The sequence below is a fragment of the Astyanax mexicanus genome, chromosome 15, assembly GCF_023375975.1.
Source record: "Astyanax mexicanus isolate ESR-SI-001 chromosome 15, AstMex3_surface, whole genome shotgun sequence".
Lineage (NCBI taxonomy): Eukaryota > Metazoa > Chordata > Actinopteri > Characiformes > Acestrorhamphidae > Astyanax > Astyanax mexicanus.
This window is the reverse complement of record NC_064422.1, coordinates 3,536,345-3,557,632: the sequence shown is the minus strand read 5'-3', so window position 1 is coordinate 3,557,632 and position 21,288 is coordinate 3,536,345. Positions and strand designations below refer to the sequence as shown.

The 21,288-nt window shown below is 36.9% G+C and overlaps 1 protein-coding gene across 1 annotated transcript; it reads left to right on the top strand.

The window, feature by feature from the left end:
* Positions 1–2,990: 2,990 nt before the first annotated feature.
* pelo (pelota mRNA surveillance and ribosome rescue factor) lies at positions 2,991–20,424 on the top strand. The gene is made up of 13 exons (XM_022669381.2): positions 2,991–3,203; positions 7,127–7,219; positions 7,713–7,863; positions 8,632–8,722; positions 11,930–12,093; positions 13,472–13,532; positions 13,681–13,842; positions 15,583–15,629; positions 15,732–15,805; positions 15,892–15,963; positions 16,889–16,963; positions 17,072–17,103; positions 18,282–20,424. The coding sequence occupies exons 1-13, from the start codon at positions 3,163–3,165 to the stop codon at positions 18,377–18,379; spliced, it is 1,161 nt and encodes a 386-aa protein (XP_022525102.2). The 5' UTR covers positions 2,991–3,162; the 3' UTR covers positions 18,380–20,424.
* The last annotated feature ends 864 nt before the right edge of the window (positions 20,425–21,288 follow it).

The following is a 21,288-nucleotide window of genomic DNA, read 5'->3' as shown; positions in this document are numbered from 1 at the left end:
AATATTCTGATGTCGTGATTTATGTGAATGTGATTGCGTTTTGTCAGTGTTGGATTGGAAGACCAAAAATAGGGAAGTACCGCAATGTAATCCATTTATTTTAGCAGAGTAACTGTAATCTGATTACCACTTACTGAAACAGTAACTGTAACGGATTTGTAATCTGATTACGTAACGCCGTTACATGTAATCCGTTACTTCCCAACACTGATTATCAAGGGCGTAGGAGCGGGCTTGATATTGGGGGGGACACATTTGCCAATATGAACCCAAGCCCACCCTATAGTTTCCTAGAACAAAATTTGTGGAAATTACTTTAAATTAAAAGTAAATTATTATTATAAGGTGATTTTACAACCTAAACATGTTACTCCACATTACAGCTACTGTTGTTAGAAAAATTATGCAAGCAATGTCTGAGTTATCACCTAATATTTAAAATAATATAACAGATTATTATTATTGTTATTATTATTATTATGTATTGGCATGTCAATTCTGTTGTATATTTACATTTTCTCCTGCACTTTTATTTTTTTCAAATGAGAGCTCTTCTTAAGATGGTGTCCTTTTATGTAAAAGAATGTAACTTTACGTTTCATAGAGACTTTTATAAACGTCATGATATGTGGTCTTACTGTGAACTACAAATGAACAGAAGTCACGTTACAGCAGTATTTCTCAACCCAGTTCTTATATATTCTACTGCATATTAAAACTGTTCTGCATGTTCTAGAGCTTCCTCTGGTGGATATACATGATTAATTTAAAGGATTTTAACAGGTTAACTCAGTAAATGACTGTTTATTAGCTGATCAGGTGGAAAACACTAGTTTAGGGCAGTGATCGGGGTTAAGTAACTGCTTTAAACTACCAACTTAAAGTACTGTACGAAATTCTGGCGATCATCTACATCCAGCTTCTAGATAACTAGTTAGTTAAATCAATTTTCGTTCATTATAGCTCACAGTAAGTCCTGTAATCCTAAATGAATAAACAGTTTGAAAATTAAAGTGATTAGCTGATCAGGTACAGGGAAACATTACATATATATTTTATTTTTTTCCTTTAACCCTGACTCCCAATCTAGCTAATTCCAAAGATAAGCTTACACACTAACACAGCTGCAGTTTATTAATCACAGTGGGTTTAAACTGTGTGCTGATTCAGAGACGTGTATTTTTAACCAGCTATCAGAAACATATCATCACAGTTGAAGTGGTTAGCCTATCGTTACCTTTCTTTTAGAAAAATCTCCGTATATCCATATCTGTTTTAAAATCAGCTGAAGCTGCTGCGTCCCGATCCCGCTGCTAAATCTCACAGCGAGGGGGCGGGGCTTCCCCAACAGCAAACTGCCTCTGCTCCGCGCGCCGCAAAACCAGCAAGCTGATTGGCTGTTTCTACTGAGAGGCGTGACTTAATACCTGAACCGGCTCCGTGATTGGTCCGGTCTGTCTCCTCATTAATAGTACAGCTGACCTGAGCGAACTGATATCATTTTTGGGGGGGACAAATCCACCTGTTTCTAATATTGGGTGGGACATGTCCCACCCATCCCCCCCGGTTCCTACGCCTATGCTGATTATATACCTGTGAAAGATTACCATATGGGAAACTTAAACAACATGGTCCTGCGGATGCTACTAAAATATGCACAAGAAACTGATTACACTGTTTATGTATGCTTCTGAGCTCATCTAAGTCTGCATTATAGTTTTGATTTGTAATGATGTTTCAAATAGTATGTTAAAATAACTTACATAATTTGCATACAAGTGTAATTTGGGTATATTATTACATTTGTATTATACCTATTATATTTCATAATATAAACTGCCTACTCTGAAACATTGTAATTATTATTATTATTATTATTATTATTATTATTATTATTATTATTATTATTATTATTATTTTAGACCAGCTATTTTAATTTTATATTGTGTTACAGATTTAAAGCAGGTCTTATATGAGTCATTTATACACTCAAACTGACACAAACTGTCACACATTGCATAATATTAATATTTATATTATATATATATATATATATATTTTTTTTTACAGTTGGACCTAAGCCTTATAACTGTATATATAAAATTATGGTTCTTTACAATGTATTTTTGTTTAACATTATGACTTTATTATTGTAATGTTACGACTTCAATCTTGTAATATTACAACTTTATTCTTGTAATATTATGACTTTACTCTTGAAATATTATGATTTTATCTTGTAATATTAAGACATTATTTTTGTAATATTAGAACTGTAATCTCATAGTTTTTATTAATGCAATATTATGGCCCTAAAATGCTGTCATATATACAATCCTGAAGCACCATCAGTCAAAAGGTGCATTTTCTGAAGGAAATATAACAATTTTAATCTCGTAACATAACTTTGTTCTTTTAACATTACATCTTCATTCTCGTAATATTACGACTTTAATCTTGTAGCATTACAAATATATTCTTTTAATGTTGGGTCTTTATTCTCGTGAAATTACAACTTAATCTTGTAATATTATAACTTTGTTCTTTTATTATTACATCTTCATTCTCATAATATTACAGAATTATTCATTTATTCTTTTAATATTGCGAGTTTAATCTCGTAATATTATATCTTTATTCTTGTAATATTACGACTTTAATCTCGTAATATTGCGACTTTATTCTCATGATATTATGGCCCTAACATGCCGTCACATATAACGTAAACATCACTTAAAAGGTGCATTTACTGAATGAAATATTACGACTTTAATCTCGTAACATTACAACTTTATAGTATTATTATTATGTCTTTATTCGTAATATTACAACTTTATTCGCGTAATAATACGGCCCTAAAAAAACCGTCGTATATACAAGCCCGAAGCACCATTAGCAGAGAGCTGCATTTACTGAAGGAAAGGCAGGATAAGCAGGACTTTCCCTTTAAGTGAGTCTGCTGCTGCTGGGTCAGAGCCGCGTCGCCGCTGAATGACGCTGCACGCGCGCCCCACGCTGCTGAGTCGGTGTGAGTGAGTGTGGAGAGAATGGCAGCAGATAAACTCCCAGCAGCAGATCTCCCAACACACAGCGAGTTTCTGGATTAACCCTCTCCCACACCCTTCAGCGCTACTCCACAACTACAGGACCGTCTGAGCCACCATGAAGCTCCTCCACAAAGACATAGAGAAGGATAATGCGGGGTGAGTGAAAGTGAAAGAGAGAGAGAGAGAGAGAGAGAGAGAGCGAGAGAGCTCAGCCGGCTGTTCTTTCAAATCAAACAAACCTAAATTAATGTAAATAATCTTCTATCGGCTCCTCTCTGAACAGCTCTCCTCTGACCAGCTCTTACTTACTCAATGTGATTTTGGGTGATTACTACACAGGTTCTGCTCTAATTTAGCCGATAGGACTGAAAGTCTAAAGCTGACGGCTACCGTATTCCTGCCCACGCCCACTGTCAACATTGTCCCGCCCCTCTGATCGACGCAACCACGCCCCTTGATAACAACGTGGAAATTGCATTGTCAGATAATCAGATTAATCAGAAAAGTATTCTATGATTAATCTCGATTACGATCAATCATGTCTTCCTTTTTTCTAAGACTTAAGCTTTTAAAAGTGGATATTTAAGCATTAATACATAGAAGAATTAATGTTAGATTTGTGGAATGTTAGATTTGTGGTATTTATAGTAGTGGGGTCAATCACTTAAATATTAATTGTATTAATCCCAACAATATTCTGTAATTATAGTGCCAGTCTGTAAGTCCTTGGTGGGAAAGTGTAATTGCACCAAGCATGCTAAAACTGTGCCCTTGTGTGGTGTTCGGGTCTGTGGGACCCGTTTTCATTTTTCATCAAATGACACACAAAATGTTTTTTTCTAACTCAAACTCATTGGCATTGGCTCATTTTTTGTAAATTTGAAACTAAACAAATGTTCTACTCATATCTTGAGTTTAATTCATTTTCTTTTACATTTTATTAAAAAACTAATAAAAAAAGAGTAGCACTTTTTGAATGAAATGTAACATAAGAAAGGTAAAGGGCAAATATTAACCATGTAAGCAGTTTATATTGCTAGCAATTTAGGTGAAGCAAGCATGTGTAAAGCATTTTAATGTAAAATGCCTTAATTTTGCTGAATTAAATACAAGTAACAAAGTAAACGAGTAACAAAAATATGAACACCACACAAGGGTTAAAGCATGGATTGTGATGCAGTCTCTTTTAAAAAATGAATGAATCTGGTGATTTTGGCTAGGATTCTGATTTTGCTGTCTTTTATCTCTTCAGCCTTGATTCTGTGTTTCTGTGGTTTAATGATATGTGAATGAGCAGATGTAGAGTGAGTTTTCTTTCCTGGTTCCATCGAGTGCACAGTAGCTCTTGTATCAGAACCATTAGCAGCACCATGTTTGCTCAGGAAACCGTCAAAATCTTTTACAGCCAGAAAAAGGTCACAGGACCTACCAGACACTCTGATTTTAGAATGCCTTTATGTGGCTTTGCAGGAATATAATATTTTGCCCTCTCCCCACTCAAAAACACTACTGCTTTCCATTATAAAATAAAAGCCCTAAAGGACTGCTGCTTTAACACACGTCTCTCTCTGATGAAGACTGATGTGTTTCTGATTAGATGGGTTGTCACAAAGACATAAGAGCGGGGTTGACTTTGAGGAGAGACACATTTTTACAATTAGTTGCAAAATACAGAAGATTAGAATGTACAGTAGATCTGCTGTACAGATTTATATGGTCCCGACTAGGGACTATTATGTTTTCCTCAGTTTATCGCTTTTTACAAACTATTTTTACAGGCCTTTTAAAGGGTTGTGTTTTTTGAGTACAAGTATTTGGCCATGGTAATAGAAACAATGCACCTCTTAATAATTGACAATTGTCTTTAATTATTTCTTAAAACATAGTAGCCCTAGTTGGAGTTACATAAATAGTCACGTACTGCCTGAAGTGCTGCTAACAAGAGCTGCCAGTGCTTTAACTCGCATGTTTCCTTAATATCTGATGATAAATCCTGATCAATTTATCCTTTAGCACTTAAAATATAATTCTTAATTATTTAATGTCTTTACAACACAAAATGCTCTGGTGTTGTGTAATGCAATAATTTTTTTAAATGTAATATTTTATTTTATGTTTTATTCACAATAGGACATAGAACACATATACGATTTTGAAAGTGAGCCAATTTTACAGTTTCTTTACTTGTTCTAACAGCAGTGTGTAAATGTGTGGGAAGTCAGGAGAGCAGTGGGTGGAGTTTTGGGGTGAAGAATTTTAACCTATTTCTTGTCTGATGGAGGAATCTAGCTAATCAACAGTCCTGCCTCCTTTTTGCTGGATTTTTTCTTTCCTGATGTGCCAAATGTTTTCTGTTGTTGAAAGGTCAGACCAGTTCAATATCCGGACTCTTCTGTGAATTCCTGCTGTTGTGATCGATGCAATGTATGGTTTTAGCATTGTCTTGCTGACAGAGACATTGTCTGGGTGAACAAAGCTCTTTGTAGTTTTTAGCATTGTTTGGGACTTTCCAGATGCGCAAGCTGGCCACACTTTAGGCTTTCATTTTGCCATCAGAGATGGACCCTTAACTTCTTCATCTCCAGAACACAGTGTCTAAATTAATTTATTCTCTAGATATCACAAGACAATTCTCCACGATACTTCCCAGTTGGGTGTATCGCAAAAGAAAACTATACTATTCGATATATCTCCATATTGATCATTTGTACCATCCCTACTTTTGCCCTGAGAATTTTCTGGGCTGTGTTAACATAGTATAATACAGTGAGGCCTGAGGGTTCGAAGATCACCAGCATCCAGTGTTGAATGCCGGCCTTGTCCCTTTGTGCACAGGGATTTCAGGGAGTCTTTGACTTTTTTAATAATCGTGTGTACTGTAGCTCCACCTCACTAGGCCAATGCAAGTTAAAAACAATACTGCTTATTAGTTCACACATAACTCTCTTATGTTTTGTGTTTTCTTGTCAAGGGATAGGAATTTCCTTTCCCCAACACCAAGGAATTAGGGGCTGGACAATAATAATGATTTGCTGTACCACAATTGGCAGCAGCTAGGTTTCTGAACTTTAGCACTCCACTGCTATTATTACATCAGCCCAGCAGGGTCACCTACAGGTTCTTAAAGGGTTACCCAAAACATAGAGGGAGCATTTCTCCCTTTCCTTATGTAACTCTGGCATTGGGTCACAGCCCTACTATCAGTGTTCACTTTGACAGGGGATTTGAATTTAGTTTTAGTCTTAGTCCTATGGGTGTACTTTACAAACCAGCAATCTCCATTCATATGCATCTTCACAGATTGTATAATCTTCAGTATTTATATAAATATCCAGTATCTCATGAATCATATTCCTTACAGTAAGAGGGGGAGCGTGGTGGCAGTGGGGCTATGTGAAGGGCTCAGGAGAATGCCAGTGTTCTTACCTGGTCACAGTAATCCGTGTAACCCCTGTTACAAGGACACTTTGTGGAGCAGCTGATTTGTTCCAGTAGTTCTCGTTTTCAAGCATTACATTTTATTATATATACATTTTATCTCATCCCGGTTTTTATCCTGAAAAGAAGAAAGCACCCAAAGTAAATGATACAGCTTTACTGGGCTTCAGCACAGCTAGCTAACAGGAAGCACCACTAGCATTTGCAGATGTTCTTCCAGCACAGATTAAAGCCTGAATAATACTGTCAGCATCAAGAACTGCACACAGGGAAGCGGATTCCCCACAATGAACACGTGGTAAGGCTTACTTGCTGTGCATATATATTGTTGTTGAGGCCCTCGTTGCAGCAGTTGACCGAAGTCTGGAGCTTCGAGTCAAGAAAATCCATCCTTAAAAGACACAGGTTGTTTATATATCTGAGCCCAGGGGCGAAGAATTTATGTGCTTAAAGTGTGTTGCATACATAGAACCCCAACACTTGTCCACCTCCCGGACATGGAAAAAAGTTCAGGCTCAGGAGTTTTTTTCCACTATCAGCCCTGAAAATGTAAGCAGTGTCAGATGTTGTCTGGAAAATGTATAAAATTATTAATTGAAGTAATCAATAATAGTCTAAATAGACGTTGTTTTCTCTTTTAGTCAGGTGACACTGATTCCAGAAGAGGCAGAGGATATGTGGCACACTTACAACCTGCTTCAGGTCGGCGACAGTCTGAGAGCCTCCACCATCAGGTAAAGCAAAAATAACACAATGCACATGTGCAAATAAAGTGGATAAAATGTTTGAGGGCATTTTCACACCCGTAGTTGATTTCTCTGGTGAATTAATTTATTTGAGGTAAAGTAAAATTAAATACAGAATGTCCTGTGTTCCAGACCAGCATGTAAATTTGTGCAGTGTGAATCTGTTTTATCTGAATCTGTGTGGTAGTTTTATTCTGCACCTGCATCACACCTTCTGAAACAAACCACACCAAGAATGCAAATCAACCAGGCTTAACCAGACCAAATAGTACTGGTGTGAAAACACACTGGGTTGGGTTAGCATAGGAATGCATCTAAGTGCTAATTGCATTCTAAAAATGCACTAATTTTTTGATGTCCCAGAAACCAAGTCCTTAACATATTGAGTTTTTAGTGGTGACAAAGCTCAATGGTTTTACAGATAAAGGGTTATTTGCTTAATTTTTCTAAAGCTATTCTGTCCATCATGTTTCTCTATCAGGAAGGTGCAGACAGAATCATCCACAGGCAGCGTGGGAAGCTCACGGGTCCGAACAACGCTGACCGTCTGCGTAGAGACCATCGACTTTGACTCGCAGGCCTGTCAGCTTAGGGTGAAGGGCACCAACATCCAGGAGAACCAGTATGTTAAGGTCAGTAAGTAATACATTTACACAAATTGCACTGTACGAAATGATGCGTAGGTTACCTGCTAGACTGTTCTTTAAGTCTGGTGTTCCCAAACCATTTCACATCACAACGATATACAACTATATAACTACTAAATACTAAATATAAAAAACAGTGCCACCTAAAGTCTCATTCAGTGTTTATTTATTTGTTTTTAAGTATAATTAGAACAATAGTGAAGTAGGTCTGTTCACTGTATACTAACATTCGTGCATGATTTTTGTGACCAGTAGGCTACTGAGGTAGAGTCTGTTTTAATTAATAGCTCACAGTTTGAGATTGGTAACAGACATTTCATATATCCCGCTGTTTTCACTGATCTGATTGGATAAAAAGTAATCTTTTTTTTCTTGGAGTTATGAATTTTAATTAGTTTATAATCAACAACAATTTCGCATCCATCTCCTCCCCCATCTTCCTTCTTCTTTTCTTTTCTTTTTTTTCCTCTTCCCGTATCTCTGCTTCACGCTTTCACTAGCCCCCCCCCCAGTCCAAGGGCGTGGAAAATACTAGCCAGTATTTAGGTTTATAAATCTGGTGTGTTTTTTATACTATGGGAGAATTTTCTTTTTTATAATCATGTTGCTGGCAATAGTGAATTACATTACATTGCAATAAATCATATGTATCATATTGCCAGGTTCTTGGTAAGACACAGTCTTTTACAGAAACATGACTATGTGTTGGCTGTTATGTCTATGAAACGTCTTTCCTCCTCATTGTTTCTTCAGATGGGCGCCTATCACACTATTGAACTGGAACTCAACAGGAAGTTCACTCTTGCCAAAAAAGTCTGGGACAGTGTGGTGTTGGACAGAATTGGTAAATAAGCTTTTCGTTTAACTCTTCACCAACAGCCATATCATTAAAATCACTGAATGGCGACATTAGTAGCATTTGATTATCTGCTTCCAGTGGCACCTTTTAAGATGTGGATATAATCAGTGGCAACTAAAGTAATTTCTTAAAATTTAAATGCCTTCGTAAGAAATAAGTCGAAATAAAACACATTTGTGTATATTTTTAAAGTGCAAATAAATAAAATGAAGCACATTTTAGAAGAAACGGTTGATATATGGTTATTCATTTGAAGGGCTTATTGTTTTGCTGTTATGCACAGTTTAACCTCACAGAATAATCTATTCTAACATCTAATCTAAAAAGTAACAGTGCACGGCTTTGTACAAATATCTATTATATTTATATTGTCTAAAAAAATGGGGTTCTTGCACCATTTTAAAAGTAATAAATATAATTTAAGACGCAAAAATTTTCATAGTTTCGGAAACCAAAACTTCAACCAATTGGTTATCTTGTTTCTTTTTCTTTTTTTTAATCCTTTGCGATGCAGAACAGAGCCAACATAGCATATGAATAGCACACTAAATTGCATGTAGGAAGCAACACAATTATGAAATTATTGTTATTTGATAACATTGAAATGCACAAAAACAAATTAATAAAGCGTGCAGATTTTGGTCTTTACCCCGGGTAGGGTGGGGGGCCTCAGTGGCACTTACCATGCACAAAGGGCGTCTCCAAACTGAAAAATTTGAGAAACGCAGTTGTAAAACGCAGCCTAAAATTATGTTATTTATTATAGTTTTAGTTAAGACTTACTTTTACCTTCCAGTAAGCTAGCTTGCTGCAAACGTTAGCTAGCTTGTCGCTAATATCAGCTAGCTCTCCGCTAACCTTACTTCTCTCCCCGATAACATTAGCTAGCTCACAACTAACAACAGGTTTCTCTCCGATAACACTAGCTAGCTTGTCGATAACATTAGCTAGCTCTTCACTAAACTCAGTTCTGTCCCGTATAACGTTAACTAGCTCACCGCTAATGTTAGCTAGCTCTCCACTTACCTCAGTTCTCTCCCTGATAATGTTAGCTAGCTCTTCACTAAACTCAGTTCTGTCCCCGATAACGTTACCTAGCTCGCCGCTAATGTTGGCTAGCTCTCCACTAACCTCAGTTCTCTCCCGTATAACGTTAACTAGCTCACCGCTAATGTTAGCTAGCTCTCCACTTACCTCAGTTCTCTCCCTGATAATGTTAGCTAGCTCTTCACTAAACTCAGTTCTGTCCCCGATAACGTTACCTAGCTCGCCGCTAATGTTGGCTAGCTCTCCACTAACCTCAGTTCTCTCCCGTATAACGTTAACTAGCTCACCGCTAATGTTAGCTAGCTCTCCACTTACCTCAGTTCTCTCCCTGATAATGTTAGCTAGCTTGCCGCTAATGTTAGTTAGCTCTATACTAACCTCAGTTCTCTCCCTGATAACGTTAGCTAGCTTGCCGCTAATGTTAGTTAGCTCTATACTAACCTCAGTTCTCTCCCTGATAACGTTAGCTAGCTTGCCGCTAATGTTAGTTAGCTCTATACTAACCTCAGTTCTCTCCCTGATAACGTTAGCTAGCTTGCCGCTAATGTTAGTTAGCTCTATACTAACCTCAGTTCTCTCCCTGATAATGTTAGCTAGCTTGCCGCTAATGTTAGTTAGCTCTATACTAACCTCAGTTCTCTCCCTGATAATGTTAGCTAGCGTGCCGCTAATGTTAGTTAGCTCTATACTAACCTCAGTTCTCTCCCTGATAATGTTAGCTAGCTTGCCGCTAATGTTAGTTAGCTCTATACTAACCTCAGTTCTCTCCCTGATAATGTTAGCTAGCGTGCTGCTAATGTTAGTTAGCTCTATACTAACCTCAGTTCTCTCCCTGATAATGTTAGCTAGCGTGCCGCTAATGTTAGTTAGCTCTATACTAACCTCAGTTCTCTCCCTGATAATGTTAGCTAGCGTGCTGCTAATGTTAGTTAGCTCTATACTAACCTCAGTTCTCTCCCTGATGTTAGCTAGCTCGCCCCAGACAGGCGCGCTGGTCTCGTCCACAGTCTCAGGCCACTGGCATTCGATATTCTACCAGCATTAAACACACCGTCTGAAAATGTAATACCTACAGCAATTTTACAATAAATTTAAGACCTTAATACTCAGATTTTTCCTTTTTGAGGAACTGCGGGAACCCTATATTTGTCTTTGTACGTCTGAAAAGTAGATATCAGACTAACCTCCAGTGTTGCCAACTCCTCAGTAAGGAAAGTAGCTATTGGCTGTCCTAAAAGTTGCTAGAAGTCGCTAAATGACGTCATCGCCTAATTTGCATAATACATGTTTTTGAAGCTGTAAAGGATTAGGATTGTGAGAGAGAAAAAAGTGAGTAAAAAACACCATAAATGTGTTAGAAATGTTACAAATAAACAACTTCTGTTGCTTTTTAAATAGTATGTCACTTTTTTACAGTAACTTAATTTTTATGTGAATTACATAAATTTGTTTTTGGCGTGTTCTTAAATGTTATTAGAAGAGCAGCAGTTAGCCGGAACTGTTATTCTACGTTTTTTTTTTCCTTAGTTTGTTTTATTTTATTTTTTACGTTTTCTTAAGTTTTCTTTATTTTTAAACCTATCATAGACCTATTGTTTAATGGTTCAACAGATGTTTAGCTTTTTTATAAAGAGGGAGACACTGTGGAGGAGGTGAGGGACAGGCTGTGTGGTGAATGAGGTGAGTGAATGATTGAGACAGTGTGAGTTAAATTAAGGGATTTCTGTTCGTGTCACACTGAAGACACATTAATATTTATACTTCTGCTCTATAAATACAGAGCGGGGTCAGTCAGCGGCGGCTGTGGGCACGCGCGATTCATTTACAGTGTGTTGGTGGAGCGGTGTGTGTGTGTGTGTGTGTGTGTGTGTGTGTGTGTGCTCTGAGTGTGGGTCTGCACTGTGAGTGGTGTGGGGCGGGGCTCACGGCAGCGCCCGCTGCAGCGCGGAGGACAGGAACTGAAGAGCGCGTTTTCATCTCAGAGTCGCCAAAAGTCTCCAATAACACCATAAAAACTCGCTAGATTTGTCGCTAGCCGCTTTTTTACAAAAAAAAAGTCGCTAGAGGGTCTGAAAAGTCGCTAAATATAGCGACAAAGTCGCTAAGTTGGCAACACTGCTAACCTCTCTGTTTCCTGACCCACAGAGCAGGCGTGTGACCCCGCCCAGAAAGCAGATGTGGCTGCAGTAGTGATGCAGGAGGGCCTGGCCAACCTGGTGCTGGTGACTCCTGCCATGACCCTGCTGAGGGCCAAGGTGGAGGTCACCATTCCCCGCAAAAGAAGAGGCAGCTGTGCTCAACACGAGAAGGTGAAATTGACCAAACTCCTTCATCACACATGAAACAGCTTACTTATATCATTTCTGCCACAGTGCAGATTTTAAAGGAGATTAATGACAGTAGTCCAATGTTTGTTAGCATTGTTAGTTGGACTGATTTGACTGTGTCAAATTTCAGGGATGTTTTGTTAAATTTGTACCAAACTGTACTGTTTTTGTTCGTGTATGTAGTATGTAGACCTCTAGGATTAGCAGTTAGTTTGAATGTGAAATTAGACACAGGTGTTTTTAATCAATGGGATGACAATCATGTGTGGGTGGGCGGATTCTGTTTTATTTAAAGAACAGGAATCTACCAAAGTCTGCTTTTCACAACATGTGTTTGTGGAAGGACATTTCTGAGGAGATTTCTTCTCGTTAGGCTGGAAAATGTTACAAAGCCATCTCTAAAATATTTGGACTCCACCAATCCACAGTCACACAGATTGTGGAGGAAATTTAAGATCATTGTTAACCTTCCTTGGTAGTGGCCAAACAACAAAGATCACTCAAAGAGCATGGCATGTAATTGGCAGCAAGGTCACAAAGGACCCCAGGTTAACTTCTAAGCATCTGAAGGCCTCTCTCACATTGGCTAATGTTAATGCTTATTAGTTCACTATCACTAGACCATCACAAACACTGAACAACAATGGTGTGCATGGCAGGGTTGCAAGGAGAAAAACACTGCTCTCCAATATATATATATATATATATATATATATATATATATATATATATATATATATATATATATATATATATATATATATATATATATATATATTGCTGCTTGGCTTTTGTTTGCTTAACATCAAGTAAACAAACCAGAGTGCTATTGGAAGGATGTTTTGTCGACAGATAAGGCCAACATTTTTTATTTTTTGGTTTAAATTAAAAGTGTTCTGTTTGGAGAAAGCAACAGGAAACACTGTATATAAGAACCTTATCCCATTTGTAAAACACTGTGGGTGTGTTTTGGCTTCCCTTATTGATAGAAAAATACATTTTACATTTATATATTCTGAACTTTATATTACATCTGCCCATAAATTTAAATATTTGAACACACAAGTCGTTTTACCAAGAAAAGGTTTGAAAAATGTTAATATTTTGGAATGGCCAAATAAAAGTCCTCACCTTAATGCAATTATTTATTACAAATTTGTAATATTGGATAATTTTCCTCATTAAATAAAGTACCAAGTGTAATATTTTTATCTCATTTGTTTGACTCTTCGTTTGCTTTTAGGACTTCTGATAATGTTTTAGCTCATATTTATGTAGAAATACAGAAAATTCACAAACTTTCAAGCACCAGTGTAACTACAGGGGAAAATCTCAAAGACTGTCTGCTGTATTCTTTCAGGCACTGGAGAGGTTCTACGAGGCTGTGATGCAGGGGATTCTCAGACACTTCAACTTTGATGGTAAACTTCTTCTTTTGTGTTCTTTTCATTATGTTCTTCATTTGATTTTGATGTGTTTATGAACATATTTATGTTTAAATTTAATGGAAATCTGTGGAGTTCAATTCATTTAACAATTTTGCTTGCTTTGTCATCTTGTTTATCTCAGTGGTGAAGTGTATCCTGGTGGGCAGTCCAGGCTTCGTTAAGGACCAGTTCATAGCTTACCTCTTTAAAGAGGCTGTGAGGCAGGACTGCAAAGTGCTGCTGGAGAACAGACCCAAGTTCATGCTAGTGCACTCCTCCTCTGGACACAAGTACTCTCTAAAAGGTTTGGATTTTTGCATTTCACTTTTTTTATCCAGGTTCTTCCTTTTATTTGTGATAAACACGTGTTATACACGTAAGTTCCTATCTACTTTAACTCCCTGACCTGTAGTTTATCGGGATTTTCTATCTTTCTAATTAAATTAGGGTCTGGAGAGTACAGGAGATTGCAGTTTAAGGATTGCAGCAAATTCAGGATTGTAGTTCTAGGACTCAATGCAATTCTGCCATTAAGTATATTCCAGCAGTACAGGAGGCTGTAGATTCAGGACAAAATTCCATTTAATTTAAACTACTTTAGCCTCATAGCTCCAGTGCTAATATAATTGATCCAGTGCTAATATATATTTATAATCTTATTTTCTGTACTTGCTGTAACTTATGGGAAGGAGAGTAATGTAATTTTAATTCTTTGTATGTCCTGTACATATGCAGTATTGACAAAAAACCCACTTGACTTGACTAATTTGCAGATGATGAGCCTCTACTGCTTGTAATCTACATTATCTTTAAAGCCCCAGTGCTAATTTGTGAGGTACAAGCTTCCAATACTTGTTTGCTAGCTACATTAGCCTCACAGCTCCATTGGTAAATTAGCTTCATAGCTGTAGTGCTAAGTGCTTATCCGTGAGGAATGCCTTTGTTACACGATGGCATGTACCAGTAAACACATTCTCTTACAAAGTGCAATTAAATCAATTTTAAGTAATTTAAATTTTAAATTACTGTCAGATTTTGTGTGTGTTATTCATTAGTTAGTTCATTAGTTTGATAGTTCGTTAGTTAGTTTGATGGTACGTTAGTTAGTTTGATAGTACGTTAGTTAGTTTGATAGTACGTTAGTTAGTTTGATAGTACGTTAGTTAGTTTGATAGTACGTTAGTTAGTTTAATAGTTCATTAGTTTAATAGTTCGTTTGTTAGTTCCTTAGTTCGATAGTTCGTTAGTTCATTAGTTTGATAGTACGTTAGTTAGTTCATTAGTTCGATAGTTCGTTAGTTAGTCTGATAATTCGTTAGTTAGTTTAATAGTTCATTAGTTTGTAAGTTAGTTCATTAGTTTGATAGTTCGTTAGTTAGTCTGATAATTCGTTAGTTAGTTTAATAGTTCATTAGTTTGTTAGTTAGTTCATTAGTTTAATATTTCGTTAGTTAGTTTGATAGTTCATTAGTTCGTTAGTTAGACATTTATGGAAATATGTAACAAACCACGTCCCATATTGGGTCAACATTTATTTGCCAAATAAAGGACTATTTTGTATTTTACACGACAAGTGGCAAATAACTAAGTGCAGGGATATACTATTGGTTGTTTTATTTAATGTTTTTATTTTATTTTGCTTGTTTATATAACTATTACTTTGTGATTTATATATCCCTGCTAAAAAAAAAGTCAGCTCAAGAGCAGCTGGTCTTCAAAAAACAGCCCAGAATAGGATATGGATTATATATAACTGGATTATTTTTTCAAGTGTATGAAATAAATAAATAAACATTTCTGTGTGTTTTTAGCAATATTAGATTGACAGTCAGAGTCCAGTGTTTGTTTGCAATATTATCCCAGCATTTCCTGTGGTAAACTCAAACATGCCTCGACAGACAAACCGCAGCTGGGAGAAGTAAAAAAGAATCTGAACACTTTATATAGGTTACACATAAGCGTATACATCTGTAGTTGTAGTGGAAATCAGCTTAATATGTATTTTCTTAATTGCTCAGTATGAATGTGAATATTGGTTCCACAGAGATATTGTCTGATCCAGCAGTTACCAGTCGTCTCTCCGACACAAAGGTGACACTGATTTTCTTTTTTGTTATTTAAAGCACATCATACTGTAATGCTCACAAACTTAATAAAAACTTAATCACTGGCCATCTCCGCTTGTGTTCACAGGCTGCAGGGGAGGTCAAAGCATTAGAGGATTTTTACAAGATGTTGCAACACGAACCTGATCGAGCTTTCTACGGGTCAGCCGAGACTTTTATTATGTATTACTTTAGTAGTGTTTTTTTTTTCATTTAAAATGTTAGTGACCGATATTATCCATTCGCAGAGTGGCACATGTGGAAAAGGCTGCTGAAGCTTTAGCCATCGACATTTTGCTGATCAGTGACAAACTGTTCAGGTGGGTTTTGTACAGTGTTGTATTGTTTATATCATCACTGTTTTGCAATAAATAAACTTGTCTCTATTTTTGCCCTTTTTTTTCCTCATGACATAAGGCAAATCAGTCACCAGTTGTTCTTTTTGTAGGTTTTTCCTCATCCTACAAAATTGCCACTCTGGAGATAAAGAATATGTGTAGTATGGTCTGTTTTAGACAGTATTTGCAAATAGAGCTGGTACAATTCCAGGAAAAATTGCAAAGATGAAACCATATGTAACCATGATCCAGAAAACACTACAATCATTCCTGAGCCAAAGATCATTTGAAATATAAAAAATGTGATTAATTTGACCACATTAGTTTTTTTTTCTTTAGTTATTTCAGACTAAGAAAATCACCGGCATCCAGTACTGACTGCTGATCTTGTCTATTACTTACAGGGTTTCTGTGAATCTGTTGATGATATAAAATATGATAGGGGTTGTAGATGGGGGAAAATCAAAAACTTTGCAATATTAAGCTGAGGATTTCTGAAATTGTTCCACATTTTTTTTAGTTGCAGTTTTTGACAGAATAATGAACCTCTGCCAGTCTTTGCTTCTGAGAGCCTCCCTAAAATGCTTGTTTTATACCCAGTCATACGAGATAGTAGCAGCTCTTCCTGCAGCTGTTCTTTTTAGTACCACTTTCTTTTCCAACATCCTGTTGCCCATTCCCAACATTTTTGAGATGTTTTCTAATGTTAATATTTTCATAAAATGGTAAAATGTCAAACTTTATATCTGTTCTGTGTTCTATTGTGAATAAAATATGCATCTATAAGATTGGCTAATCATTAAATTCTGTTTTTATATACATTTATTTACATTTTTACACAGCACCCCAACGCTTTTGGAATTGAAGTTGTAGCTGAATGGATTTAATGTTCTTAATCTCTTTCTAGACATCAAGATATAGCCACCCGGAGCCGATATGTCCGGCTTGTGGACAATGTGAGAGACAACGGAGGAACAGTCAGGTAGTCTGAGTAAAACACGATTCCGTTTTCAGTCAATTTAGCATAAATAGCCATTGTTCAAAGTGTTCTTATTGACAATCACAATGTTATTTCTTTGCTTTTTTGTAGGATATTCTCAAGCTTGCATGTGTCTGGGGAACGTAAGTTTTTGCTAATTTGACATTAGAGGGTGTGCTGTTTCGTATTGTACGCAATAATATTGTGAAATGTTTTGACAGTAAAAACTCCATATTGTGATAATAGCTATATTCTTGAAAGCATTCTATTTCATATTCTTTCTTTTTAATTTACTTTTTGGTTACATTTGATTGTTTGTTTGCAGTTTATGTGCATGCACTAAATGTGCTGCACTTTAGTTTTGTGGTAGATTTTTGTTACATTACATTACATTACATTACACTACATTACATTACATTTGGCAGACGCTTTTGTCCAAAGCGACTTACAATAGTAAAATACAAAAATAATAGAAGTTAAAAGTAAAAACATCTTTAGATAGGGCCTAAAGGAGGTCGAAGGGAAATAATAGGATAGAGAAGTGAAGGAGGGGAAGAAGGAAATGAGGTTAGAAGTAGTTAGTGTGTTAGAGGTGTTAGGAGAGTAAGTGCTCTTTGAAGAGCTCTGTCTTCAGGAGTTTATTAAAGATAGTGAGAGATTCTCCTGATCTGGTAGTAGAAGGTAGTTAGTTAGAGGTGTTAGGAGAGTAAGTGCTCTTTGAAGAGCTCTGTCTTCAGGAGTTTATTAAAGATAGCGAGAGATTCTCCTGATCTGGTAGTGGAAGGTAGTTTGTTCCACCATTGGGGAACTCTGTATGAGAACAGTCTGGATTTCTTTGTGTGAATGTTTGTTTGGTAAAGCGAGGCGACGTTCATTGGAGGAGCGCAGCGGCCGGGAGGTAGCGTAAGCCTTCAGGAGTGAGTGCAGGTAGGAAGGAGCCTGTACTGTCATCACCTTGTAGGCGATTGTAAGAGTTTTGAATTTGATGCAAGCATCAACTGGTAGCCAGTGGAGCTCAATGAGCAGCGGGGTGATGTGCACGTTTTGGCTGGTTGAAGACCAGACGTGCTGCTGCTTGTTACATTTTATATTTTGTTACACTTATTATTTTACTTGGTAAGTTACTGTTTATGAAATAGATAAACACTTATAGATGTTTTTTTTTGTTTTACTGAATGTATGAACCTGTTAACCTGGTATTAAATAAAACTTTAATATGTATATTGTTATAGTAGTACATTGTTAAAATTAGTTTCCTTTTTTTATGGTATATTTCTTGGTTATGTTCAGGCTGATTGTCTTTCTTTCTCCCATTTCACAGAACTCAGTCAGCTTAGCGGCGTGGCAGCAATCTTGCGATTCCCCATTGCAGACCTCTCTGAGGCCGAGGAGGACGACAGCAGTTCAGACGAAGAGTGATCTTTATGCTTCTGTTGTTGGCTGGCAGCGAACATTCAGAAAACATTTTGCGCTGGAAACATCATAAAGCGTTTAAACCACTCTATCACCATCACAACATGAGTAACGTGCCTTTTACACCCATAACAGTAATAATATTGGTTAATGGCAAAATCAGCTAGGACCCCAGAATCCCACATTTTTCTGATGTCAGCTCTTACTCACTGATAACAAACCAGGTTTTATTATCAAAATCTCTTCCTGTATTAAAAATGTAGTCAAATGCGGAATTTCTTCTCTTATATTTGGTCATACCATAAGAACAGTCTCTGTCTGGTCTGGTAAGGGTTAAACCAAACTCTGAGACACCAGAGAGTTCCTTTCTATTTAATTCCACTTCTGCTTGGGCATGAAGCACAAACATAATAGTTAAGTAGACTGAGAAACACTAAAGACTGGTGTAGCCCTTATGTAAGACTTGGAGATATACCTGCTGTTTGGCCATGCGTATGTGTACAAGACTTGCTTGTGCGTTATGCATGTTACTGGAGGCTTCCACTAGAGGGGCAGCTTGGGCGTCTGATGGCTGCTGGACTAAACTCCATCGTCTCCATGCTCACTCAGTTTCTCCAGCATTTTCTGCCCATATTTACGGTCAGGGTCATTTCTAAAGGATGAGCACAACCGAAGCTCCAAACAGACCCAGGACACAAGAAGCTGCCATAATGCGTACATGTACACATAGTTAACAGCTAGTAAATCTCTACCCTAAATTAGATTTGTAATAATCTGGGTTCTACAGATCAGAGTCCAGCAGAGTTTTGGGTATCACATTATTTGGCTGGTCCATAATATCTATTTACCTTAATGCAGCATAACTAATAACTAATAAGTTAAATGTAAATGATTGTCTATAGAACTTTATCCTACATCTAACCTCAACCATGAACCAACCTTAAAACCTAACCCTAACCCAGTCCTTAACCTAAATCTTAAGGGACACATTCCCAGACAGGGATTAAGTCTAGTTGTGGACTATATTTTCTGTCAATGGAAAATCTCCATTCAGAATGGTGTGTAGTCCAAGACTATATTTAATCCTTATCTGGGAAACTAAAACTGACCCTAAAAATGTTATAATTATCTTGAGATTGGGTGTAGACTTACATGCAATGAGATCCATATACTTTCACCTGAAAGTTCAGTTGACATTTTATTGAATGTTAGAGCTTTCCTGAAGCATCTACAATGGACCATCCAAGTAAAGTGTGAACAAGTTTTGTTATTTCAGCGCTGTAACAAGGAATGCATTCAGTTATTGCACTCATTGCTGACACAGATACAAATAAACACACCTTGTCTAGTCCCTGTGGAGTGGCACTGCCAATAAACAACAAAAATGGAATTATGGTGCTTCATACAGTAGGCTTGTGCAAAGTTGGATAGTTAGGGATGAGGTGGGGTTCTGCTCATCCAACATCCTGACCTCACTAATAGGCTAGTCAATAAATGTACTTTATTCCTTACAGCAGTACACCTAAATCCAATACAGTGTCTTCTCTGGACTGTAGAAACAGATATTACACCAAAAGCAGGATAAACTTGAAATTTAATACCCTTGATTTCAGCAAAAACAATGAATAAGAGGGTGTCCCATTTAGTGTATTTTTTGAGCCTGCTAATGAACAGAGAATTTGATTATGGTGTGTTGGAGTGGGAAACACAACCAACATTGCTGGACACCAGCCCTCCAGGACTGAAGAACATAATTAATCACATTTGATTTGTGAATGGTGGGATGAGGTGGTCTGTAATGAAGTGTATTGCAGTACACAACATGTAAAAAAAAAAAAAAAATCAGTTTAATATTGCCTGAAAATTTTCAAATTAATCAGCGGGCTGCCATTCATCTGGACAGTTTTTGGGGTGCCAAATGAAAATGAAATGGGAAGATGTTTATCTACATTCAACAAATTAAGTTCATTAGAAAATGTAGCTTTCTTTCTTTACATTCTGAGTGTACATAATATTGTTACTTTCAATAAAGCAGCTGCAGAGTTTCAGAACATGCTGTTCACCATGCTGTGCTGTTTTTTCTGTAGATTTTCTCTTTCTTCCAGCATCTTTTAAGTACTGCTAATGCAGTTTTGTTGAAAAAAGAAAATACTATCTGAAAAAGAATTGCTAGTCCACAGTTAGGACCAATTCTGGGCATGTTTGGGGGAGGGGCTCTTTATGACTGGTTTGTTTTCAAACACAAACTTTATCTGAACTACTGATTAAGCTAGTGGGTCCTAGGGTTGCAAAATTCTGGGAATTGTCAAAGTTGGGAAATTTACCATGGGAATCGATGGGAATAAAATGGGAAGCTAAAGGTAAGAAACTTGCAGATAGTTGGTAAAAAAAAAAAAAAATTCTAAAGCATAATCTTGGCTAAAATAATTAGCTATGATGCCAAAACAGTTAAATAGGAAAGCTGCTCTTCAATCTCAGACACATTATACACTGAAGGGCTGTTAAGACCACACTTACTGCATGCACTGTTCATTTATCCATCACATGTACATCAAATGTCCAGATGATATCTAGAAACCTGACAACATTACTGAAAGTAACTTACACATTTGGATCAGAGAAATTCCTAAAGTCTGTTTAGTTTGATGAGGTTCATATTTTCATTTTGACTGTAATGGCATTAAAACATTTCAGCAGCTGTTGACTTTTGCTGTCTACTAAATCAGAAAAGCTTTATGAGCAATTTCATTTTAAAGACTAGTTTACACAGGCTAGCAAGAGGTTAGCTCACCAAGACTAGCATAGGCTAACTGTATTTTTGCCTCAACTGTGACCAGTAGTTAATACCTATTTATCATTTATTTAACATTTTGTAGACCTGCATCATCTGATGTATGGGGGGTTACTTGCCACCC